Below are 27,542 nucleotides of genomic sequence, written 5' to 3' on the forward strand. Positions count from 1 at the left end.
GAGACAAGTGATGGAAGGTTGTATCAACCAAATACTATGTAACATTTACCAAATACATTTTCTAGTCAGTCAGCCACGTGCAGTACGCACCACCTTTTACATGTGAGGAGCTGTATGGTATTTCTTCTATGACAAAGCACATAAAACATAACTTAGTACAGTATATCAGTTTAAAAAAGGTCTTGAATTAGATTATGAGTCATTTTGTCACATAAACTAACATGCATCAATAGTCTCACAGAAGACAACCATGCATTTATGATGTATAATATCTATTTTGTGGTGTTATGGTGAGTAAATACAACATCACCTGTTTTTCAAGTGTAGCAAGTTGCCCAAAAAACAAGTGGTACTCTTGTGATTAATTCATCTGAAATCCTTAATTTTCAATTAAAGTGGTGTCCAGTATGTCCATTAAATTTATAAATGATCCAAATCTGGCATTACTCTGTACACTTAACGCAGTTTAAAAACTGACCATCCTCGACAGTGGAATTGTGCAAGTGAAATTGAAGAGATGTTCCGCACTGATATAATACCTTTGTTGATGATGAATTCACAGCAGACTGTATTAAACAGATATGGGAAATATAGAAAAGACAAGACTAACTGGGAGAGACATATATATAATGTATAATTAAGGTATAAGGTTATATGCAAAGTAATATGTTATTATATTGCATTACATATTACGGTATTAGTTTACTTCCACATTGATGACAGACCACAGTTTTAGAGACCTGTTTGTTTTCTGTTGTGTTTTTTGTTTTTTGTTTCTTTTTCTTTTCTTTTTTTTTTGGTATGAAACATGCAACAGTGAATCTGTCCATATGGCATCAGTCCAGCAGGAACAGCTCTGGGTTTATTTGAAATTCACGATCTTGAAAAGACATGTTATGACCCCCTCTTGCACTTCCTTTTGTTCTTGCAGGCAGACACTAACTTTTTAAGAAGCAAACGCTGCATGGATGTTGGGCTGTCAGCCCATCTCTTCTACCCCCCGTTGACTGGATGATTTATTTGGCCCCAATGAAGCCTTGATCAATGCTGGAGCAAGTTTTCCACAGAAAGTTGCTATATCCAAGAAAGACACCTCTGCAGGCAAAAAAGTGCGTGTGTGTGTAAAATGCGGGTAGGGTTGGGGTGGACTTCTACGGACCCCCCTCTGACAGTGGCACAGTGATGGAGCGTCCATATTGGAAGTACAGCAGCCTATGACACTGATGGATGATGTGTCATATCTGTTGGTGAAAATGTCCAAAGAAATAGGTCTAATATATGGATGTACAACAGGAATACACTGGAGTGACAGACAAAAGAGATGGGGCGTTATGGGTGAAGAGATTTAAAGAAAAGTAAAATAATACAAAAGGTGAACGTTGGCATTTGATTGGGATTACAAGAACAAAAACAGGATAGTAGTATCTTAAAGATAGTGTGTGAGAGTAATTTGACTAACAAGACAATTCCACCTGAGAAATTACTGAAGATGCAGGTCTGATGAAGTCAGTAGACCACAGAATCCTGCACGGGTCCTGTTTTGTAAACCGCCCATACCTGCTGTGCTTAAAATCGCACCTGACCTGTTATCCGACAGCATCATTATAAATTAAAAAGCTTCAGCATTGCACAGTAGGATATTTTCATCAAAATTTGCGCGTCACCCGTTGGGTACCCGCAGGTACCCAAACCTGTGCAGGACTCTGGGTAGTGTCTTGAAGATCCTACACTGCTTTACACGCCCTGGTAAGAATTCTTATAAAAGCTGCTTTTTTGTTCTTAGCAATGTTTTAAAAAATATAATTATAATAAGAAGATAATAATGCTAATAAGGGAAATAATGCTTAGTGGATGTTGAGTTAATTTTCCCCCTTTTGATAGGGTTTCATATTATGTGTGAGGATGAAAGGTTGAACTCTGTTAGACGGTGAAGACTGTGTTCACAAAACTAGGATTCTAACTTTTACAGTTTGACATTATGGACTAAGTGCGCTGTATTTACAGTACATTGCAGAGGAATTACACAATCACCAAAACCATCTGCTCAATGGAGGGCCCTTTCTTATGTGGCACTAAAAGGAAAGGATGAAAACAAAAAAATCCCAGATTGCAAAACATACAATCAGTATGACCAGTCAGAAAAAGTGAACAAAAATTTGGATGCTTGGACAAAAGGGAATATTACAATAGGTATCTCTTATTGACCAATTCAACTTAAATCTCATTAAAAAAAGAAAGCAAATCGACTTCAGTATGTCAATTTGTAAAATTATTTTTCATTATATTGAGTTATTGATGTTATTATTATGATTATTGTGATTGTGGGTCGTTGTGGTTCAAGAGGCAGAGCGGGTCGAAGAAGATTAGCGGTTTTGCTTGAGGTCTGCTTCATCCCGTTAAAGGGGAGTTTTTCCTTGTAGCTGTTGCCAAGTGCCTGCTGATGGAGGAATATTGGGTCTCTTTAAAGAGTATGGTCTAGATCTGCTCTATGTGAAAAGTGCCTTGAGATAACTTTTGTTGAGGTTTGGCACTATATAAATAAAAATTGATTGATCGATTAATTCGATTCCAGACTCCTTCAGTCTGCATGTCAAAGTACTGAAGCCTGAATTGCTCCTGATGGCTGTGCCAAAAGTTTGTTGATGTGTGTGAACATTCACTGCCCTTTGATGAGCAGGTTGGCACCCTACGTAGCAACCCCTGCCATCGGTATATGAATGTGTGTGTGAATGGGTGAATGTGACATGTAGTGTAAAAGCACTCTGAGTGGTCAAAGGATGAGAAAAGCACTATGTAAGTACAGTCCATTTACCATTTTACGACTGAAAAGGACTGTACTCTACAACACCTTTTTTTATATTAGTTGCTTAAAGTATACAAACAAATACAATATGGACTATGATACCAGGGATAAAATAGGGTTTAAATTACCACAGAATGTGCTGTACAACTATATGCTGGCAGCAGAGATCACCATATATTTTAAGTGTAATCATTTCCATAGATGACAGATTGCTGAAAAGTATTCTGAATGAAGTGATACCAGTAATACAAGCAATATACTGTATGTATGCAGGTTTATTTATCATTCATTGAGGTGATGATACCATGGATTTGGTGGTGGAAGGGTCTAATAAAATCCTGTCATTATGATAAATCAGATGAAAAGCTTAGGATATATTTGTGAACTATAAAAATATTAAGTCCATCACCAATGTGTTAATCTTTAAAAGAAAAGAAGAGGAAACATGTATATAATAGCTTTAAAAACAACTGGTAATATGAATTATATGAAGAAATCCAAATTCAGCCACATAATTTCAACCATAGGCACAACCATATTGATAGTAATACTCTGACTCTTCCCCATAAACTTCCACCTCACACAGTGTCAGATATTCTTTTCTTCCTGGAATCACAATGTTAACGTAACGGCCTACCATTCCATTACACTGAAATGTTTTGGAGGTACCAGCTGGGATAGATGAGATCACAGTGCATCTGAAGAAAAACAAAGGAAAATGTCTTGTGGTTAAAATACTGTTGGGTGATAAAACTATGCATTGGTTTCAACATAGTTTGTTATTTTATACTGATGATGTTACTGAGAGGAAACATAATGCTGTCTGTTTTAAATGATGGCGATAACCAGTCCAGTAACTGATTGTAGCTCACCCGACAGGTATCAAATGTTTAAACCTTATATAATGTAGAAAAGTGTTGTTACCTGGGATTTGCGTTGCCGTTGTCACTGAGAGAATTTCCAATGCGGATCTCAGCTCCATTAATCCTATTTTGGCAACAATCCTTTCTATTGGTGATGGTGACAGTGTTGATTTTATACAACTTCTGGAGGTCCAGTCTCCACCATGGTTTGAGATTCTTCTGTGTGTGGGTACAGGATCCTTGTCCCCAGTTGCTAGCACGATTTCCATCAATGGCCCTTTCAGGCACAGCTTTCCCATACAGTGTAGACTGAGTCACTTTTCCACCTCTGGCAATATTCGTACCTGGACAAAGTTCATTTTTTTGAAATATAAGGTAGTTTGAAGAAGGCACAGAAACATAAAATGGCTTGCTTATACCAAGTACAACATAGAACAAGCAGTCAGCATATTTGATTTACATTTTTGTTTGATCATCTGTTCAAAGTCATCTACACAACATTTTATATGGTACAACTCACCAATGTTAGTTGGAGGTTTACCACCTGATAAACAAGAGGGCAAAAATGTGTTATACTTAAAATAATGTTGGATGAAAAAAAATATTCATAGGTCTCAACATTATTTTCTAATTCTATACTAGTATATCACTATACTACTATACTATAGTACTACTATATATAGTAGTTTGAGAGAGGCACATAATCATTACATGGGTTGATATAACCATGGAAAACATAGAACAAGCAGTCAGCATATTTGATTGAAACTTTTGTGTGATTATCTGCTCAAATTCATCCAAGCAACAATTTATATTATACAACTCACCAGCTGAAGGTTCGCCATAAACTTCCACCTCACACAGTGTCAGATACTCTTTTCTTCCTGGAATCACAATGTTCACATAACGGCCTACCATTCCGTTACACTGAAATGTTTTGGTGTTACCAGCTGGGATAGATGAGATCACAGTGCATCTGAAGAAAACGATAGGACACATGTGTTGTGGTTAAAATACTGTTGGGTGATAAAACTATGCATTGGTTTCAACATTATTGGTTATTTTATACTGATGATGTTACTGAGAGGAAACATAATGCTGTCTGTTTTAAATGATGGCGATAACCAGTCCAGTAACTGATTGTAGCTCACCCGACAGGTATAAAAATGTTTAAACCTTATATAAGACGGACAGGGTTGCTACCTGGGATTTGCGTTGCCGTTGTCGCTGAGAGAATTTCCAATGCGGATCTCAGCACCATTGATTCTATTGGGGCAACAATCTCTTCTGTTGGTGATTGTGATAGTGTTGATTTTATACGACCTCAGGAGGTCCAGTCTCCACCATGGTTTGGGATTATTCATTGTGGCGGAACAGGATGCCTGTCCCCAGTTGCTAGCACGATTTCCATCAATGGCCCTTTCAGGCACAGCTTTCCCATACAGTGTAGACTGAGTCACTTTTCCACCTCTGGCAATATTCGTACCTGGACAAATTTCATTCTTTTGAAATATAAGGTAGTTTGAAGAAGGCACAGAAACATAAAATGGCTTGTTTTGACCAAGTAGAACATAGAACAAGCAGTCAGCATATTTGATTTACATTTTTGTTCGATCATCTGTTCAAAGTCATCTACACAACATTTTATACGGTTCAACTCACCAATGTTAGTTGGAGGTTTACCACCTGATAAACAAGAGGGCAAAAATGTGTTATACTTAAAATAATGTTGGATGAAAAAAAATATTCATAGGTCTCAACATTATTTTCTAATTCTATACTAGTATATCACTATACTACTATACTATAGTACTACTACATATAGTAGTTTGAGAGAGGCACATAATCATTACATAGGTTGATATAACCATGGAAAACATAGAACAAGCAGTCAGCATATTTGATTGAAACTTTTGTGTGATTATCTGCTCAAATTCACCCAAGCAACAATTTATATTATACAACTCACCAGCTGAAGGTTCGCCATAAACTTCCACCTCACACAGTGTCAGATACTCTTTTCTTCCTGGAATCACAATGTTCACATAACGGCCTACCATTCCGTTACACTGAAATGTTTTGGTGTTACCAGCTGGGATAGATGAGATCACAGTGCATCTGAAGAAAACGATAGGACACATGTGTTGTGGTTAAAATACTGTTGGGTGATAAAACTATGCATTGGTTTCAACATTATTGGTTATTTTATACTGATGATGTTACTGAGAGGAAACATAATGCTGTCTGTTTTAAATGATGGCGATAACCAGTCCAGTAACTGATTGTAGCTCACCCGACAGGTATCAAATGTTTAAACCTTATATAAGACGGACAGGGTTGCTACCTGGGATTTGCGTTGCCGTTGTCGCTGAGAGAATTTCCAATGCGGATCTCAGCTCCATTAATCCTATTTTGGCAACAATCCTTTCTATTGGTGATGGTGACAGTGTGGATTTTATACGACTTCTGGAGGTCCAGTCTCCACCATGGTTTGAGATTCTTCTGTGTGTGGGTACAGGATCCTTGTCCCCAGTTGCTAGCACGATTTCCATCAATGGCCCTTTCAGGCACAGCTTTCCCATACAGTGTAGACTGAGTCACTTTTCCACCCCTGGCAATATTCGTACCTGGACAAAGTTCATTTTTTTGAAATATAAGGTAGTTTGAAGAAGGCACAGAAACATAAAATGGCTTGCTTATACCAAGTACAACATAGAACAAGCAGTCAGCATATTTGATTTACATTTTTGTTTGATCATCTGTTCAAAGTCATCTACACAACATTTTATATGGTACAACTCACCAATGTTAGTTGGAGGTTTACCACCTGATAAACAAGAGGGCAAAAATGTGTTATACTTAAAATAATGTTGGATGAAAAAAAATATTCATAGGTCTCAACATTATTTTCTAATTCTATACTAGTATATCACTATACTACTATACTATAGTACTACTATATATAGTAGTTTGAGAGAGGCACATAATCATTACATGGGTTGATATAACCATGGAAAACATAGAACAAGCAGTCAGCATATTTGATTGAAACTTTTGTGTGATTATCTGCTCAAATTCATCCAAGCAACAATTTATATTATACAACTCACCAGCTGAAGGTTCGCCATAAACTTCCACCTCACACAGTGTCAGATACTCTTTTCTTCCTGGAATCACAATGTTCACATAACGGCCTACCATTCCGTTACACTGAAATGTTTTGGTGTTACCAGCTGGGATAGATGAGATCACAGTGCATCTGAAGAAAACGATAGGACACATGTGTTGTGGTTAAAATACTGTTGGGTGATAAAACTATGCATTGGTTTCAACATTATTGGTTATTTTATACTGATGATGTTACTGAGAGGAAACATAATGCTGTCTGTTTTAAATGATGGCGATAACCAGTCCAGTAACTGATTGTAGCTCACCCGACAGGTATCAAATGTTTAAACCTTATATAAGACGGACAGGGTTGCTACCTGGGATTTGCGTTGCCGTTGTCGCTGAGAGAATTTCCAATGCGGATCTCAGCTCCATTAATCCTATTTTGGCAACAATCCTTTCTATTGGTGATGGTGACAGTGTGGATTTTATACGACTTCTGGAGGTCCAGTCTCCACCATGGTTTGAGATTCTTCTGTGTGTGGGTACAGGATCCTTGTCCCCAGTTGCTAGCACGATTTCCATCAATGGCCCTTTCAGGCACAGCTTTCCCATACAGTGTAGACTGAGTCACTTTTCCACCCCTGGCAATATTCGTACCTGGACAAAGTTCATTTTTTTGAAATATAAGGTAGTTTGAAGAAGGCACAGAAACATAAAATGGCTTGCTTATACCAAGTACAACATAGAACAAGCAGTCAGCATATTTGATTTACATTTTTGTTTGATCATCTGTTCAAAGTCATCTACACAACATTTTATATGGTACAACTCACCAATGTTAGTTGGAGGTTTACCACCTGATAAACAAGAGGGCAAAAATGTGTTATACTTAAAATAATGTTGGATGAAAAAAAATATTCATAGGTCTCAACATTATTTTCTAATTCTATACTAGTATATCACTATACTACTATACTATAGTACTACTATATATAGTAGTTTGAGAGAGGCACATAATCATTACATGGGTTGATATAACCATGGAAAACATAGAACAAGCAGTCAGCATATTTGATTGAAACTTTTGTGTGATTATCTGCTCAAATTCATCCAAGCAACAATTTATATTATACAACTCACCAGCTGAAGGTTCGCCATAAACTTCCACCTCACACAGTGTCAGATACTCTTTTCTTCCTGGAATCACAATGTTCACATAACGGCCTACCATTCCGTTACACTGAAATGTTTTGGTGTTACCAGCTGGGATAGATGAGATCACAGTGCATCTGAAGAAAACGATAGGACACATGTGTTGTGGTTAAAATACTGTTGGGTGATAAAACTATGCATTGGTTTCAACATTATTGGTTATTTTATACTGATGATGTTACTGAGAGGAAACATAATGCTGTCTGTTTTAAATGATGGCGATAACCAGTCCAGTAACTGATTGTAGCTCACCCGACAGGTATCAAATGTTTAAACCTTATATAAGACGGACAGGGTTGCTACCTGGGATTTGCGTTGCCGTTGTCGCTGAGAGAATTTCCAATGCGGATCTCAGCTCCATTAATCCTATTTTGGCAACAATCCTTTCTATTGGTGATGGTGACAGTGTGGATTTTATACGACTTCTGGAGGTCCAGTCTCCACCATGGTTTGAGATTCTTCTGTGTGTGGGTACAGGATCCTTGTCCCCAGTTGCTAGCACGATTTCCATCAATGGCCCTTTCAGGCACAGCTTTCCCATACAGTGTAGACTGAGTCACTTTTCCACCCCTGGCAATATTCGTACCTGGACAAAGTTCATTTTTTTGAAATATAAGGTAGTTTGAAGAAGGCACAGAAACATAAAATGGCTTGCTTATACCAAGTACAACATAGAACAAGCAGTCAGCATATTTGATTTACATTTTTGTTTGATCATCTGTTCAAAGTCATCTACACAACATTTTATATGGTACAACTCACCAATGTTAGTTGGAGGTTTACCACCTGATAAACAAGAGGGCAAAAATGTGTTATACTTAAAATAATGTTGGATGAAAAAAAATATTCATAGGTCTCAACATTATTTTCTAATTCTATACTAGTATATCACTATACTACTATACTATAGTACTACTATATATAGTAGTTTGAGAGAGGCACATAATCATTACATGGGTTGATATAACCATGGAAAACATAGAACAAGCAGTCAGCATATTTGATTGAAACTTTTGTGTGATTATCTGCTCAAATTCATCCAAGCAACAATTTATATTATACAACTCACCAGCTGAAGGTTCGCCATAAACTTCCACCTCACACAGTGTCAGATACTCTTTTCTTCCTGGAATCACAATGTTCACATAACGGCCTACCATTCCGTTACACTGAAATGTTTTGGTGTTACCAGCTGGGATAGATGAGATCACAGTGCATCTGAAGAAAACGATAGGACACATGTGTTGTGGTTAAAATACTGTTGGGTGATAAAACTATGCATTGGTTTCAACATTATTGGTTATTTTATACTGATGATGTTACTGAGAGGAAACATAATGCTGTCTGTTTTAAATGATGGCGATAACCAGTCCAGTAACTGATTGTAGCTCACCCGACAGGTATCAAATGTTTAAACCTTATATAAGACGGACAGGGTTGCTACCTGGGATTTGCGTTGCCGTTGTCGCTGAGAGAATTTCCAATGCGGATCTCAGCTCCATTAATCCTATTTTGGCAACAATCCTTTCTATTGGTGATGGTGACAGTGTGGATTTTATACGACTTCTGGAGGTCCAGTCTCCACCATGGTTTGAGATTCTTCTGTGTGTGGGTACAGGATCCTTGTCCCCAGTTGCTAGCACGATTTCCATCAATGGCCCTTTCAGGCACAGCTTTCCCATACAGTGTAGACTGAGTCACTTTTCCACCCCTGGCAATATTCGTACCTGGACAAAGTTCATTTTTTTGAAATATAAGGTAGTTTGAAGAAGGCACAGAAACATAAAATGGCTTGCTTATACCAAGTACAACATAGAACAAGCAGTCAGCATATTTGATTTACATTTTTGTTTGATCATCTGTTCAAAGTCATCTACACAACATTTTATATGGTACAACTCACCAATGTTAGTTGGAGGTTTACCACCTGATAAACAAGAGGGCAAAAATGTGTTATACTTAAAATAATGTTGGATGAAAAAAAATATTCATAGGTCTCAACATTATTTTCTAATTCTATACTAGTATATCACTATACTACTATACTATAGTACTACTATATATAGTAGTTTGAGAGAGGCACATAATCATTACATGGGTTGATATAACCATGGAAAACATAGAACAAGCAGTCAGCATATTTGATTGAAACTTTTGTGTGATTATCTGCTCAAATTCATCCAAGCAACAATTTATATTATACAACTCACCAGCTGAAGGTTCGCCATAAACTTCCACCTCACACAGTGTCAGATACTCTTTTCTTCCTGGAATCACAATGTTCACATAACGGCCTACCATTCCGTTACACTGAAATGTTTTGGTGTTACCAGCTGGGATAGATGAGATCACAGTGCATCTGAAGAAAACGATAGGACACATGTGTTGTGGTTAAAATACTGTTGGGTGATAAAACTATGCATTGGTTTCAACATTATTGGTTATTTTATACTGATGATGTTACTGAGAGGAAACATAATGCTGTCTGTTTTAAATGATGGCGATAACCAGTCCAGTAACTGATTGTAGCTCACCCGACAGGTATCAAATGTTTAAACCTTATATAAGACGGACAGGGTTGCTACCTGGGATTTGCGTTGCCGTTGTCGCTGAGAGAATTTCCAATGCGGATCTCAGCTCCATTAATCCTATTTTGGCAACAATCCTTTCTATTGGTGATGGTGACAGTGTGGATTTTATACGACTTCTGGAGGTCCAGTCTCCACCATGGTTTGAGATTCTTCTGTGTGTGGGTACAGGATCCTTGTCCCCAGTTGCTAGCACGATTTCCATCAATGGCCCTTTCAGGCACAGCTTTCCCATACAGTGTAGACTGAGTCACTTTTCCACCCCTGGCAATATTCGTACCTGGACAAAGTTCATTTTTTTGAAATATAAGGTAGTTTGAAGAAGGCACAGAAACTTAAAATGGCTTGCTTATACCAAGTACAACATAGAACAAGCAGTCAGCATATTTGATTTACATTTTTGTTTGATCATCTGTTCAAAGTCATCTACACAACATTTTATATGGTACAACTCACCAATGTTAGTTGGAGGTTTACCACCTGATAAACAAGAGGGCAAAAATGTGTTATACTTAAAATAATGTTGGATGAAAAAAAATATTCATAGGTCTCAACATTATTTTCTAATTCTATACTAGTATATCACTATACTACTATACTATAGTACTACTATATATAGTAGTTTGAGAGAGGCACATAATCATTACATGGGTTGATATAACCATGGAAAACATAGAACAAGCAGTCAGCATATTTGATTGAAACTTTTGTGTGATTATCTGCTCAAATTCATCCAAGCAACAATTTATATTATACAACTCACCAGCTGAAGGTTCGCCATAAACTTCCACCTCACACAGTGTCAGATACTCTTTTCTTCCTGGAATCACAATGTTCACATAACGGCCTACCATTCCGTTACACTGAAATGTTTTGGTGTTACCAGCTGGGATAGATGAGATCACAGTGCATCTGAAGAAAACGATAGGACACATGTGTTGTGGTTAAAATACTGTTGGGTGATAAAACTATGCATTGGTTTCAACATTATTGGTTATTTTATACTGATGATGTTACTGAGAGGAAACATAATGCTGTCTGTTTTAAATGATGGCGATAACCAGTCCAGTAACTGATTGTAGCTCACCCGACAGGTATAAAAATGTTTAAACCTTATATAAGACGGACAGGGTTGCTACCTGGGATTTGCGTTGCCGTTGTCGCTGAGAGAATTTCCAATGCGGATCTCAGCACCATTGATTCTATTGGGGCAACAATCTCTTCTGTTGGTGATTGTGATAGTGTTGATTTTATACGACCTCAGGAGGTCCAGTCTCCACCATGGCTTGGGATTATTCATTGTGGCGGAACAGGATGCCTGTCCCCAGTTGCTAGCACGATTTCCATCAATGGCCCTTTCAGGCACAGCTTTCCCATACAGTGTAGACTGAGTCACTTTTCCACCTCTGGCAATATTCGTACCTGGACAAAGTTCATTCTTTTGAAATATAAGGTAGTTTGAAGAAGGCACAGAAACATAAAATAGCTTGTTTTGACCAAGTAGAACATAGAACAAGCAGTCAGCATATTTGATTTACATTTTTGTTCGATCATCTGTTCAAAGTCATCTACACAACATTTTATACGGTTCAACTCACCAGTGTTAGTTGGAGGTTTACCACCTGATAAACAAGAGGGCAAAAATGTGTTATACTTAAAATAATGTTGGATGAAAAAAAATATTCATAGGTCTCAACATTATTTTCTAATTCTATACTAGTATATCACTATACTACTATACTATAGTACTACTACATATAGTAGTTTGAGAGAGGCACATAATCATTACATGGGTTGATATAACCATGGAAAACATAGAACAAGCAGTCAGCATATTTGATTGAAACTTTTGTGTGATTATCTGCTCAAATTCATCCAAGCAACAATTTATATTATACAACTCACCAGCTGAAGGTTCGCCATAAACTTCCACCTCACACAGTGTCAGATACTCTTTTCTTCCTGGAATCACAATGTTCACATAACGGCCTACCATTCCGTTACACTGAAATGTTTTGGTGTTACCAGCTGGGATAGATGAGATCACAGTGCATCTGAAGAAAACGATAGGACACATGTGTTGTGGTTAAAATACTGTTGGGTGATAAAACTATGCATTGGTTTCAACATTATTGGTTATTTTATACTGATGATGTTACTGAGAGGAAACATAATGCTGTCTGTTTTAAATGATGGCGATAACCAGTCCAGTAACTGATTGTAGCTCACCCGACAGGTATCAAATGTTTAAACCTTATATAAGACGGACAGGGTTGCTACCTGGGATTTGCGTTGCCGTTGTCGCTGAGAGAATTTCCAATGCGGATCTCAGCTCCATTAATCCTATTTTGGCAACAATCCTTTCTATTGGTGATGGTGACAGTGTGGATTTTATACGACTTCTGGAGGTCCAGTCTCCACCATGGTTTGAGATTCTTCTGTGTGTGGGTACAGGATCCTTGTCCCCAGTTGCTAGCACGATTTCCATCAATGGCCCTTTCAGGCACAGCTTTCCCATACAGTGTAGACTGAGTCACTTTTCCACCCCTGGCAATATTCGTACCTGGACAAAGTTCATTTTTTTGAAATATAAGGTAGTTTGAAGAAGGCACAGAAACTTAAAATGGCTTGCTTATACCAAGTACAACATAGAACAAGCAGTCAGCATATTTGATTTACATTTTTGTTTGATCATCTGTTCAAAGTCATCTACACAACATTTTATATGGTACAACTCACCAATGTTAGTTGGAGGTTTACCACCTGATAAACAAGAGGGCAAAAATGTGTTATACTTAAAATAATGTTGGATGAAAAAAAATATTCATAGGTCTCAACATTATTTTCTAATTCTATACTAGTATATCACTATACTACTATACTATAGTACTACTATATATAGTAGTTTGAGAGAGGCACATAATCATTACATGGGTTGATATAACCATGGAAAACATAGAACAAGCAGTCAGCATATTTGATTGAAACTTTTGTGTGATTATCTGCTCAAATTCATCCAAGCAACAATTTATATTATACAACTCACCAGCTGAAGGTTCGCCATAAACTTCCACCTCACACAGTGTCAGATACTCTTTTCTTCCTGGAATCACAATGTTCACATAACGGCCTACCATTCCGTTACACTGAAATGTTTTGGTGTTACCAGCTGGGATAGATGAGATCACAGTGCATCTGAAGAAAACGATAGGACACATGTGTTGTGGTTAAAATACTGTTGGGTGATAAAACTATGCATTGGTTTCAACATTATTGGTTATTTTATACTGATGATGTTACTGAGAGGAAACATAATGCTGTCTGTTTTAAATGATGGCGATAACCAGTCCAGTAACTGATTGTAGCTCACCCGACAGGTATAAAAATGTTTAAACCTTATATAAGACGGACAGGGTTGCTACCTGGGATTTGCGTTGCCGTTGTCGCTGAGAGAATTTCCAATGCGGATCTCAGCACCATTGATTCTATTGGGGCAACAATCTCTTCTGTTGGTGATTGTGATAGTGTTGATTTTATACGACCTCAGGAGGTCCAGTCTCCACCATGGCTTGGGATTATTCATTGTGGCGGAACAGGATGCCTGTCCCCAGTTGCTAGCACGATTTCCATCAATGGCCCTTTCAGGCACAGCTTTCCCATACAGTGTAGACTGAGTCACTTTTCCACCTCTGGCAATATTCGTACCTGGACAAAGTTCATTCTTTTGAAATATAAGGTAGTTTGAAGAAGGCACAGAAACATAAAATAGCTTGTTTTGACCAAGTAGAACATAGAACAAGCAGTCAGCATATTTGATTTACATTTTTGTTCGATCATCTGTTCAAAGTCATCTACACAACATTTTATACGGTTCAACTCACCAGTGTTAGTTGGAGGTTTACCACCTGATAAACAAGAGGGCAAAAATGTGTTATACTTAAAATAATGTTGGATGAAAAAAAATATTCATAGGTCTCAACATTATTTTCTAATTCTATACTAGTATATCACTATACTACTATACTATAGTACTACTACATATAGTAGTTTGAGAGAGGCACATAATCATTACATGGGTTGATATAACCATGGAAAACATAGAACAAGCAGTCAGCATATTTGATTGAAACTTTTGTGTGATTATCTGCTCAAATTCATCCAAGCAACAATTTATATTATACAACTCACCAGCTGAAGGTTCGCCATAAACTTCCACCTCACACAGTGTCAGATACTCTTTTCTTCCTGGAATCACAATGTTCACATAACGGCCTACCATTCCGTTACACTGAAATGTTTTGGTGTTACCAGCTGGGATAGATGAGATCACAGTGCATCTGAAGAAAACGATAGGACACATGTGTTGTGGTTAAAATACTGTTGGGTGATAAAACTATGCATTGGTTTCAACATTATTGGTTATTTTATACTGATGATGTTACTGAGAGGAAACATAATGCTGTCTGTTTTAAATGATGGCGATAACCAGTCCAGTAACTGATTGTAGCTCACCCGACAGGTATCAAATGTTTAAACCTTATATAAGACGGACAGGGTTGCTACCTGGGATTTGCGTTGCCGTTGTCGCTGAGAGAATTTCCAATGCGGATCTCAGCTCCATTAATCCTATTTTGGCAACAATCCTTTCTATTGGTGATGGTGACAGTGTGGATTTTATACGACTTCTGGAGGTCCAGTCTCCACCATGGTTTGAGATTCTTCTGTGTGTGGGTACAGGATCCTTGTCCCCAGTTGCTAGCACGATTTCCATCAATGGCCCTTTCAGGCACAGCTTTCCCATACAGTGTAGACTGAGTCACTTTTCCACCCCTGGCAATATTCGTACCTGGACAAAGTTCATTTTTTTGAAATATAAGGTAGTTTGAAGAAGGCACAGAAACATAAAATGGCTTGCTTATACCAAGTACAACATAGAACAAGCAGTCAGCATATTTGATTTACATTTTTGTTTGATCATCTGTTCAAAGTCATCTACACAACATTTTATATGGTACAACTCACCAATGTTAGTTGGAGGTTTACCACCTGATAAACAAGAGGGCAAAAATGTGTTATACTTAAAATAATGTTGGATGAAAAAAAATATTCATAGGTCTCAACATTATTTTCTAATTCTATACTAGTATATCACTATACTACTATACTATAGTACTACTATATATAGTAGTTTGAGAGAGGCACATAATCATTACATGGGTTGATATAACCATGGAAAACATAGAACAAGCAGTCAGCATATTTGATTGAAACTTTTGTGTGATTATCTGCTCAAATTCATCCAAGCAACAATTTATATTATACAACTCACCAGCTGAAGGTTCGCCATAAACTTCCACCTCACACAGTGTCAGATACTCTTTTCTTCCTGGAATCACAATGTTCACATAACGGCCTACCATTCCGTTACACTGAAATGTTTTGGTGTTACCAGCTGGGATAGATGAGATCACAGTGCATCTGAAGAAAACGATAGGACACATGTGTTGTGGTTAAAATACTGTTGGGTGATAAAACTATGCATTGGTTTCAACATTATTGGTTATTTTATACTGATGATGTTACTGAGAGGAAACATAATGCTGTCTGTTTTAAATGATGGCGATAACCAGTCCAGTAACTGATTGTAGCTCACCCAACAGGTATAAAAATGTTTAAACCTTATATAAGACGGACAGGGTTGCTACCTGGGATTTGCGTTGCCGTTGTCGCTGAGAGAATTTCCAATGCGGATCTCAGCACCATTGATTCTATTGGGGCAACAATCTCTTCTGTTGGTGATTGTGATAGTGTTGATTTTATACGACTTCAGGAGGTCCAGTCTCCACCATGGTTTGGGATTATTCATTGTGGCGGAACAGGATGCCTGTCCCCAGTTGCTAGCACGATTTCCATCAATGGCCCTTTCAGGCACAGCTTTCCCATACAGTGTAGACTGAGTCACTTTTCCACCTCTGGCAATATTCGTACCTGGACAAAGTTCATTTTTTTGAAATATAAGGTAGTTTGAAGAAGGCACAGAAACATAAAATGGCTTGCTTATACCAAGTACAACATAGAACAAGCAGTCAGCATATTTGATTTACATTTTTGTTTGATCATCTGTTCAAAGTCATCTACACAACATTTTATATGGTACAACTCACCAATGTTAGTTGGAGGTTTACCACCTGATAAACAAGAGGGCAAAAATGTGTTATACTTAAAATAATGTTGGATGAAAAAAAATATTCATAGGTCTCAACATTATTTTCTAATTCTATACTAGTATATCACTATACTACTATACTATAGTACTACTACATATAGTAGTTTGAGAGAGGCACATAATCATTACATGGGTTGATATAACCATGGAAAACATAGAACAAGCAGTCAGCATATTTGATTGAAACTTTTGTGTGATTATCTGCTCAAATTCATCCAAGCAACAATTTATATTATACAACTCACCAGCTGAAGGTTCGCCATAAACTTCCACCTCACACAGTGTCAGATACTCTTTTCTTCCTGGAATCACAATGTTCACATAACGGCCTACCATTCCGTTACACTGAAATGTTTTGGTGTTACCAGCTGGGATAGATGAGATCACAGTGCATCTGAAGAAAACGATAGGACACATGTGTTGTGGTTAAAATACTGTTGGGTGATAAAACTATGCATTGGTTTCAACATTATTGGTTATTTTATACTGATGATGTTACTGAGAGGAAACATAATGCTGTCTGTTTTAAATGATGGCGATAACCAGTCCAGTAACTGATTGTAGCTCACCCGACAGGTATCAAATGTTTAAACCTTATATAAGACGGACAGGGTTGCTACCTGGGATTTGCGTTGCCGTTGTCGCTGAGAGAATTTCCAATGCGGATCTCAGCTCCATTAATCCTATTTTGGCAACAATCCTTTCTATTGGTGATGGTGACAGTGTGGATTTTATACGACTTCTGGAGGTCCAGTCTCCACCATGGTTTGAGATTCTTCTGTGTGTGGGTACAGGATCCTTGTCCCCAGTTGCTAGCACGATTTCCATCAATGGCCCTTTCAGGCACAGCTTTCCCATACAGTGTAGACTGAGTCACTTTTCCACCCCTGGCAATATTCGTACCTGGACAAAGTTCATTTTTTTGAAATATAAGGTAGTTTGAAGAAGGCACAGAAACATAAAATGGCTTGCTTATACCAAGTACAACATAGAACAAGCAGTCAGCATATTTGATTTACATTTTTGTTTGATCATCTGTTCAAAGTCATCTACACAACATTTTATATGGTACAACTCACCAATGTTAGTTGGAGGTTTACCACCTGATAAACAAGAGGGCAAAAATGTGTTATACTTAAAATAATGTTGGATGAAAAAAAATATTCATAGGTCTCAACATTATTTTCTAATTCTATACTAGTATATCACTATACTACTATACTATAGTACTACTATATATAGTAGTTTGAGAGAGGCACATAATCATTACATGGGTTGATATAACCATGGAAAACATAGAACAAGCAGTCAGCATATTTGATTGAAACTTTTGTGTGATTATCTGCTCAAATTCATCCAAGCAACAATTTATATTATACAACTCACCAGCTGAAGGTTCGCCATAAACTTCCACCTCACACAGTGTCAGATACTCTTTTCTTCCTGGAATCACAATGTTCACATAACGGCCTACCATTCCGTTACACTGAAATGTTTTGGTGTTACCAGCTGGGATAGATGAGATCACAGTGCATCTGAAGAAAACGATAGGACACATGTGTTGTGGTTAAAATACTGTTGGGTGATAAAACTATGCATTGGTTTCAACATTATTGGTTATTTTATACTGATGATGTTACTGAGAGGAAACATAATGCTGTCTGTTTTAAATGATGGCGATAACCAGTCCAGTAACTGATTGTAGCTCACCCAACAGGTATAAAAATGTTTAAACCTTATATAAGACGGACAGGGTTGCTACCTGGGATTTGCGTTGCCGTTGTCGCTGAGAGAATTTCCAATGCGGATCTCAGCACCATTGATTCTATTGGGGCAACAATCTCTTCTGTTGGTGATTGTGATAGTGTTGATTTTATACGACTTCAGGAGGTCCAGTCTCCACCATGGTTTGGGATTATTCATTGTGGCGGAACAGGATGCCTGTCCCCAGTTGCTAGCACGATTTCCATCAATGGCCCTTTCAGGCACAGCTTTCCCATACAGTGTAGACTGAGTCACTTTTCCACCTCTGGCAATATTCGTACCTGGACAAAGTTCATTTTTTTGAAATATAAGGTAGTTTGAAGAAGGCACAGAAACATAAAATGGCTTGCTTATACCAAGTACAACATAGAACAAGCAGTCAGCATATTTGATTTACATTTTTGTTTGATCATCTGTTCAAAGTCATCTACACAACATTTTATATGGTACAACTCACCAATGTTAGTTGGAGGTTTACCACCTGATAAACAAGAGGGCAAAAATGTGTTATACTTAAAATAATGTTGGATGAAAAAAAATATTCATAGGTCTCAACATTATTTTCTAATTCTATACTAGTATATCACTATACTACTATACTATAGTACTACTATATATAGTAGTTTGAGAGAGGCACATAATCATTACATGGGTTGATATAACCATGGAAAACATAGAACAAGCAGTCAGCATATTTGATTGAAACATTTGTGTGATTATCTGCTCAAATTCATCCAAGCAACAATTTATATTATACAACTCACCAGCTGAAGGTTCGCCATAAACTTCCACCTCACACAGTGTCAGATACTCTTTTCTTCCTGGAATCACAATGTTCACATAACGGCCTACCATTCCGTTACACTGAAATGTTTTGGTGTTACCAGCTGGGATAGATGAGATCACAGTGCATCTGAAGAAAACGATAGGACACATGTGTTGTGGTTAAAATACTGTTGGGTGATAAAACTATGCATTGGTTTCAACATTATTGGTTATTTTATACTGATGATGTTACTGAGAGGAAACATAATGCTGTCTGTTTTAAATGATGGCGATAACCAGTCCAGTAACTGATTGTAGCTCACCCGACAGGTATCAAATGTTTAAACCTTATATAAGACGGACAGGGTTGCTACCTGGGATTTGCGTTGCCGTTGTCGCTGAGAGAATTTCCAATGCGGATCTCAGCTCCATTAATCCTATTTTGGCAACAATCCTTTCTATTGGTGATGGTGACAGTGTGGATTTTATACGACTTCTGGAGGTCCAGTCTCCACCATGGTTTGAGATTCTTCTGTGTGTGGGTACAGGATCCTTGTCCCCAGTTGCTAGCACGATTTCCATCAATGGCCCTTTCAGGCACAGCTTTCCCATACAGTGTAGACTGAGTCACTTTTCCACCCCTGGCAATATTCGTACCTGGACAAAGTTCATTTTTTTGAAATATAAGGTAGTTTGAAGAAGGCACAGAAACATAAAATGGCTTGCTTATACCAAGTACAACATAGAACAAGCAGTCAGCATATTTGATTTACATTTTTGTTTGATCATCTGTTCAAAGTCATCTACACAACATTTTATATGGTACAACTCACCAATGTTAGTTGGAGGTTTACCACCTGATAAACAAGAGGGCAAAAATGTGTTATACTTAAAATAATGTTGGATGAAAAAAAATATTCATAGGTCTCAACATCATTTTCTAATTCTATACTAGTATATCACTATACTACTATATTATAGTACTACTACATATAGTAGTTTGAGAGAGGCACATAATCATTACATGGGTTGATATAACCATGGAAAACATAGAACAAGCAGTCAGCATATTTGATTGAAACTTTTGTGTGATTATCTGCTCAAATTCATCCAAGCAACAATTTATATTATACAACTCACCAGCTGAAGGTTCGCCATAAACTTCCACCTCACACAGTGTCAGATACTCTTTTCTTCCTGGAATCACAATGTTCACATAACGGCCTACCATTCCGTTACACTGAAATGTTTTGGTGTTACCAGCTGGGATAGATGAGATCACAGTGCATCTGAAGAAAACGATAGGACACATGTGTTGTGGTTAAAATACTGTTGGGTGATAAAACTATGCATTGGTTTCAACATTATTGGTTATTTTATACTGATGATGTTACTGAGAGGAAACATAATGCTGTCTGTTTTAAATGATGGCGATAACCAGTCCAGTAACTGATTGTAGCTCACCCGACAGGTATAAAAATGTTTAAACCTTATATAAGACGGACAGGGTTGCTACCTGGGATTTGCGTTGCCGTTGTCGCTGAGAGAATTTCCAATGCGGATCTCAGCACCATTGATTCTATTGGGGCAACAATCTCTTCTGTTGGTGATTGTGATAGTGTTGATTTTATACGACCTCAAGAGGTCCAGTCTCCACCATGGTTTGGGATTATTCATTGTGGCGGAACAGGATGCCTGTCCCCAGTTGCTAGCACGATTTCCATCAATGGCCCTTTCAGGCACAGCTTTCCCATACAGTGTAGACTGAGTCACTTTTCCACCTCTGGCAATATTCGTACCTGGACAAATTTCATTCTTTTGAAATATAAGGTAGTTTGAAGAAGGCACAGAAACATAAAATGGCTTGTTTTGACCAAGTAGAACATAGAACAAGCAGTCAGCATATTTGATTTACATTTTTGTTCGATCATCTGTTCAAAGTCATCTACACAACATTTTATACGGTTCAACTCACCAGTGTTAGTTGGAGGTTTACCACCTGATAAACAAGAGGGCAAAAATGTGTTATACTTAAAATAATGTTGGATGAAAAAAAATATTCATAGGTCTCAACATTATTTTCTAATTCTATACTAGTATATCACTATACTACTATACTATAGTACTACTACATATAGTAGTTTGAGAGAGGCACATAATCATTACATGGGTTGATATAACCATGGAAAACATAGAACAAGCAGTCAGCATATTTGATTGAAACTTTTGTGTGATTATCTGCTCAAATTCATCCAAGCAACAATTTATATTATACAACTCACCAGCTGAAGGTTCGCCATAAACTTCCACCTCACACAGTGTCAGATACTCTTTTCTTCCTGGAATCACAATGTTCACATAACGGCCTACCATTCCGTTACACTGAAATGTTTTGGTGTTACCAGCTGGGATAGATGAGATCACAGTGCATCTGAAGAAAACGATAGGACACATGTGTTGTGGTTAAAATACTGTTGGGTGATAAAACTATGCATTGGTTTCAACATTATTGGTTATTTTATACTGATGATGTTACTGAGAGGAAACATAATGCTGTCTGTTTTAAATGATGGCGATAACCAGTCCAGTAACTGATTGTAGCTCACCCGACAGGTATCAAATGTTTAAACCTTATATAAGACGGACAGGGTTGCTACCTGGGATTTGCGTTGCCGTTGTCGCTGAGAGAATTTCCAATGCGGATCTCAGCTCCATTAATCCTATTTTGGCAACAATCCTTTCTATTGGTGATGGTGACAGTGTGGATTTTATACGACTTCTGGAGGTCCAGTCTCCACCATGGTTTGAGATTCTTCTGTGTGTGGGTACAGGATCCTTGTCCCCAGTTGCTAGCACGATTTCCATCAATGGCCCTTTCAGGCACAGCTTTCCCATACAGTGTAGACTGAGTCACTTTTCCACCCCTGGCAATATTCGTACCTGGACAAAGTTCATTTTTTTGAAATATAAGGTAGTTTGAAGAAGGCACAGAAACATAAAATGGCTTGCTTATACCAAGTACAACATAGAACAAGCAGTCAGCATATTTGATTTACATTTTTGTTTGATCATCTGTTCAAAGTCATCTACACAACATTTTATATGGTACAACTCACCAATGTTAGTTGGAGGTTTACCACCTGATAAACAAGAGGGCAAAAATGTGTTATACTTAAAATAATGTTGGATGAAAAAAAATATTCATAGGTCTCAACATCATTTTCTAATTCTATACTAGTATATCACTATACTACTATATTATAGTACTACTACATATAGTAGTTTGAGAGAGGCACATAATCATTACATGGGTTGATATAACCATGGAAAACATAGAACAAGCAGTCAGCATATTTGATTGAAACTTTTGTGTGATTATCTGCTCAAATTCATCCAAGCAACAATTTATATTATACAACTCACCAGCTGAAGGTTCGCCATAAACTTCCACCTCACACAGTGTCAGATACTCTTTTCTTCCTGGAATCACAATGTTCACATAACGGCCTACCATTCCGTTACACTGAAATGTTTTGGTGTTACCAGCTGGGATAGATGAGATCACAGTGCATCTGAAGAAAACGATAGGACACATGTGTTGTGGTTAAAATACTGTTGGGTGATAAAACTATGCATTGGTTTCAACATTATTGGTTATTTTATACTGATGATGTTACTGAGAGGAAACATAATGCTGTCTGTTTTAAATGATGGCGATAACCAGTCCAGTAACTGATTGTAGCTCACCCGACAGGTATCAAATGTTTAAACCTTATATAAGACGGACAGGGTTGCTACCTGGGATTTGCATTGCCGTTGTCGCTGAGAGAATTTCCAATGCGGATCTCAGCTCCATTAATCCTATTTTGGCAACAATCCTTTCTATTGGTGATGGTGACAGTGTGGATTTTATACGACTTCTGGAGGTCCAGTCTCCACCATGGTTTGAGATTCTTCTGTGTGTGGGTACAGGATCCTTGTCCCCAGTTGCTAGCACGATTTCCATCAATGGCCCTTTCAGGCACAGCTTTCCCATACAGTGTAGACTGAGTCACTTTTCCACCCCTGGCAATATTCGTACCTGGACAAAGTTCATTTTTTTGAAATATAAGGTAGTTTGAAGAAGGCACAGAAACATAAAATGGCTTGCTTATACCAAGTACAACATAGAACAAGCAGTCAGCATATTTGATTTACATTTTTGTTTGATCATCTGTTCAAAGTCATCTACACAACATTTTATATGGTACAACTCACCAATGTTAGTTGGAGGTTTACCACCTGATAAACAAGAGGGCAAAAATGTGTTATACTTAAAATAATGTTGGATGAAAAAAAATATTCATAGGTCTCAACATCATTTTCTAATTCTATACTAGTATATCACTATACTACTATACTATAGTACTACTACATATAGTAGTTTGAGAGAGTCACATAATCATTACATGGGTTGATATAACCATGGAAAACATAGAACAAGCAGTCAGCATATTTGATTGAAACATTTGTGTGATTATCTGCTCAAATTCATCCAAGCAACAATTTATATTATACAACTCACCAGCTGAAGGTTCGCCATAAACTTCCACCTCACACAGTGTCAGATACTCTTTTCTTCCTGGAATCACAATGTTCACATAACGGCCTACCATTCCGTTACACTGAAATGTTTTGGTGTTACCAGCTGGGATAGATGAGATCACAGTGCATCTGAAGAAAACGATAGGACACATGTGTTGTGGTTAAAATACTGTTGGGTGATAAAACTATGCATTAGTTTCAACATTATTGGTTATTTTATACTGATGATGTTACCGAGAGGAAACATAATGCTGTCTGTTTTAAATGATGGCGATAACCAGTCCAGTAACTGATTGTAGCTCACCCGACAGGTATAAAAATGTTTAAACCTTATATAAGACGGACAGGGTTGCTACCTGGGATTTGCGTTGCCGTTGTCGCTGAGAGAATTTCCAATGCGGATCTCAGCACCATTGATTCTATTGGGGCAACAATCTCTTCTGTTGGTGATTGTGATAGTGTTGATTTTATACGACCTCAGGAGGTCCAGTCTCCACCATGGTTTGGGATTATTCATTGTGGCGGAACAGGATGCCTGTCCCCAGTTGCTAGCACGATTTCCATCAATGGCCCTTTCAGGCACAGCTTTCCCATACAGTGTAGACTGAGTCACTTTTCCACCTCTGGCAATATTCGTACCTGGACAAAGTTCATTCTTTTGAAATATAAGGTAGTTTGAAGAAGGCACAGAAACATAAAATGGCTTGTTTTGACCAAGTAGAACATAGAACAAGCAGTCATCATATTTGATTTACATTTTTGTTCGATCATCTGTTCAAAGTCATCTACACAACATTTTTTTTTTTTTTTTTTCAAATCTTTTTTACACAACATTTTATACGGTTCAACTCACCAGTGTTAGTTGGAGGTTTACCACCTGATAAACAAGAGGGCAAAAATGTGTTATACTTAAAATAATGTTGGATGAAAAAAAATATTCATAGGTCTCAACATTATTTTCTAATTCTATACTAGTATATCACTATACTACTATACTATAGTACTACTATATATAGTAGTTTGAGAGAGGCACATAATCATTACATGGGTTGATATAACCATGGAAAACATAGAACAAGCAGTCAGCATATTTGATTGAAACTTTTGTGTGATTATCTGCTCAAATTCATCCAAGCAACAATTTGTATTATACAACTCACCAGCTGAAGGTTCGCCATAAACTTCCACCTCACACAGTGTCAGATACTCTTTTCTTCCTGGAATCACAATGTTCACATAACGGCCTACCATTCCGTTACACTGAAATGTTTTGGTGTTACCAGCTGGGATAGATGAGATCACAGTGCATCTGAAGAAAACGATAGGACACATGTGTTGTGGTTAAAATACTGTTGGGTGATAAAACTATGCATTGGTTTCAACATTATTGGTTATTTTATACTGATGATGTTACTGAGAGGAAACATAATGCTGTCTGTTTTAAATGATGGCGATAACCAGTCCAGTAACTGATTGTAGCTCACCCGACAGGTATCAAATGTTTAAACCTTATATAAGACGGACAGGGTTGATACCTGGGATTTGCGTTGCCGTTGTCGCTGAGAGAATTTCCAATGCGGATCTCAGCTCCATTAATCCTATTTTGGCAACAATCCTTTCTATTGGTGATGGTGACAGTGTGGATTGTATACGACTTCTGGAGGTCCAGTCTCCACCATGGTTTGAGATTCTTCTGTGTGTGGGTACAGGATCCTTGTCCCCAGTTGCTAGCACGATTTCCATCAATGGCCCTTTCAGGCACAGCTTTCCCATACAGTGTAGACTGAGTCACTTTTCCACCCCTGGCAATATTCGTACCTGGACAAAGTTCATTTTTTTGAAATATAAGGTAGTTTGAAAAAGGCACAGAAACATAAAATGGCTTGCTTATACCAAGTACAACATAGAACAAGCAGTCAGCATATTTGATTTACATTTTTGTTTGATCATCTGTTCAAAGTCATCTACACAACATTTTATACGGTACAACTCACCAATGTTAGTTGGAGGTTTACAACCTGATAAACAAGAGGGCAAAAATGTGTTATACTTAAAATAATGTTGGATGAAAAAAAAATATTCATAGGTCTCAACAGTATTTCTAATTCTATACTATTATACTACTATTCTACTATATAGTACTACTATATATACTAGTTTGAGAGAGGAAGATATTACATGGGTTGATAGAATTAAGGAAAACTATAAGCATATTTCATTGAAACTTTTGTGTGATTATGTGTCAAATTCATCTACACAACAATTTATAATGTACAACTCACCAGTTGAAGGTACACCGTAAACTTCCACCTCACACAGTGTCAGATATTCTTGTCTTCCTGGAATCACAATGTTCACATAACGCCCTACCATTCCATAACACTGAAATGTTTTGGAGGCACCACCTTTGATAGATCTGACCATAGCGCATCTGGGGGGGAAAAGAGTATTGTCTTTAAACACTGTTAAATAACAAACATTATGCATAGGTCTGAACATTATTTTAATTTTATACTAATGATATTACTGAGTTGAAAATCAAATCAGACATCAAATGCTCAAACCTAATGTCAGATGCACAGTGTTGCTACCTGGGATTAGCATTGCCATTGGCATTGAGAGAATTTCCAATGCGGATCTCAGCTCCATTAAGCCTTTCTGGACAACAATCTTGTCTGTTGGTGATGGTGACTGTACTGACTTTATACGACTTTAGGAGGTCCAGTCTCCACCATGGATTGAAATCTTTGCGTGTGTGGGTACAGGATCCCTGTCTCCAGTTGCTAGCACCATTTCCATCAATGGCCCTTCCAGCGACAGCAATCTCAAATATGGAAGACTGAGTTGCTCTTCCTCTTCTTGCAATGTTACCTGGACATAGTTGAATCAACATTTTGAAATTAAAGGTTTATTGAGAGCACAATTTTGTGTATACAGTATTTACAATTTGAAAAATGTGTTTATTGAACCCACGTTCTACAGAAAAAATCAGTCCAGTAACTATTTGGATATATCGATACTACAAGAATTGAGAAAATCTGTGTTTGTGTGTTTATCTGTGTGACTTAACACAGTGTACACAGTCTGTGTAGCTAAAGCAGCATGTTATTAGAGCAGTAGCAGGCTCAGTCCTCATTCTTTGTCTCATAAGGATGCATGCATGCATAGTATTGAGCTAATTTCCCCTGTATTTTCAAACCGTTATCCAAATACACAATCATGGTAGTTAAGCACATAAAATTGAATCAAATAGGCTTGAAGAACAAGAACATTTTTTGGATTGAATTTATCCCTGTGAAATGTTAGCTGTTACTTGGCCTGAGGGGTATTCCATCAAATAAAGTATAAAAGAAAAGCCTGGCTGCACCCTGGTGGTTGAATGGTAAGAGCGCATGCCACATAATCGCAGCGTCCTTGGTTCGATTTCGGCCAGGGACCAATGCTGCAGGTCATTCCCCTCTCTCTCTCTCCTGTTTCCTGTCGGTCTCTCTGCCAGCTACCGTCTGAATAAAGGCATGACAAGCCCCAAAAAATAAATCTTAAAAAAAAAAAAGAAAAGCCTGGCTTATACCAATAAGCCTAGCTCATTTAACCCTCCTGTTGTCCTCGAGTCAAGGAAGGAAGGG

The 27,542-nt window shown here is 37.7% G+C and overlaps 1 protein-coding gene across 1 annotated transcript in view; it reads right to left on the reverse strand.

Annotated features, from left to right (window-relative positions):
- The window catches only part of LOC133983374 (uncharacterized), a 77,766-nt gene extending 50,957 nt beyond the window's left edge, over positions 1-26,809 (reverse strand). Inside the window, exons 1-40 of the mRNA XM_062422440.1 lie at positions 26,508-26,809; positions 26,199-26,347; positions 25,452-25,734; positions 25,077-25,225; positions 24,273-24,555; positions 23,897-24,045; positions 23,131-23,413; positions 22,756-22,904; positions 21,990-22,272; positions 21,615-21,763; positions 20,849-21,131; positions 20,473-20,621; positions 19,707-19,989; positions 19,332-19,480; positions 18,566-18,848; positions 18,190-18,338; positions 17,424-17,706; positions 17,049-17,197; positions 16,283-16,565; positions 15,907-16,055; positions 15,141-15,423; positions 14,766-14,914; positions 14,000-14,282; positions 13,624-13,772; positions 12,858-13,140; positions 12,483-12,631; positions 11,717-11,999; positions 11,341-11,489; positions 10,575-10,857; positions 10,200-10,348; positions 9,434-9,716; positions 9,059-9,207; positions 8,293-8,575; positions 7,918-8,066; positions 7,152-7,434; positions 6,777-6,925; positions 6,011-6,293; positions 5,636-5,784; positions 3,728-4,010; positions 3,355-3,501 (exon numbers count right to left, since the gene is read on the reverse strand). Coding sequence (XP_062278424.1) covers positions 3,355-3,501; positions 3,728-4,010; positions 5,636-5,784; positions 6,011-6,293; positions 6,777-6,925; positions 7,152-7,434; positions 7,918-8,066; positions 8,293-8,575; positions 9,059-9,207; positions 9,434-9,716; positions 10,200-10,348; positions 10,575-10,857; positions 11,341-11,489; positions 11,717-11,999; positions 12,483-12,631; positions 12,858-13,140; positions 13,624-13,772; positions 14,000-14,282; positions 14,766-14,914; positions 15,141-15,423; positions 15,907-16,055; positions 16,283-16,565; positions 17,049-17,197; positions 17,424-17,706; positions 18,190-18,338; positions 18,566-18,848; positions 19,332-19,480; positions 19,707-19,989; positions 20,473-20,621; positions 20,849-21,131; positions 21,615-21,763; positions 21,990-22,272; positions 22,756-22,904; positions 23,131-23,413; positions 23,897-24,045; positions 24,273-24,555; positions 25,077-25,225; positions 25,452-25,734; positions 26,199-26,347; positions 26,508-26,809 — 8,657 coding nt within the window. The remainder of the gene's footprint in view (positions 1-3,354; positions 3,502-3,727; positions 4,011-5,635; positions 5,785-6,010; positions 6,294-6,776; positions 6,926-7,151; positions 7,435-7,917; positions 8,067-8,292; positions 8,576-9,058; positions 9,208-9,433; positions 9,717-10,199; positions 10,349-10,574; positions 10,858-11,340; positions 11,490-11,716; positions 12,000-12,482; positions 12,632-12,857; positions 13,141-13,623; positions 13,773-13,999; positions 14,283-14,765; positions 14,915-15,140; positions 15,424-15,906; positions 16,056-16,282; positions 16,566-17,048; positions 17,198-17,423; positions 17,707-18,189; positions 18,339-18,565; positions 18,849-19,331; positions 19,481-19,706; positions 19,990-20,472; positions 20,622-20,848; positions 21,132-21,614; positions 21,764-21,989; positions 22,273-22,755; positions 22,905-23,130; positions 23,414-23,896; positions 24,046-24,272; positions 24,556-25,076; positions 25,226-25,451; positions 25,735-26,198; positions 26,348-26,507) is intronic.
- Between the last annotated feature and the right edge of the window lie 733 nt (positions 26,810-27,542).

The sequence above is a fragment of the Scomber scombrus genome, chromosome 7, assembly GCF_963691925.1.
Source record: "Scomber scombrus chromosome 7, fScoSco1.1, whole genome shotgun sequence".
In the NCBI taxonomy this organism is placed as follows: domain Eukaryota; kingdom Metazoa; phylum Chordata; class Actinopteri; order Scombriformes; family Scombridae; genus Scomber; species Scomber scombrus.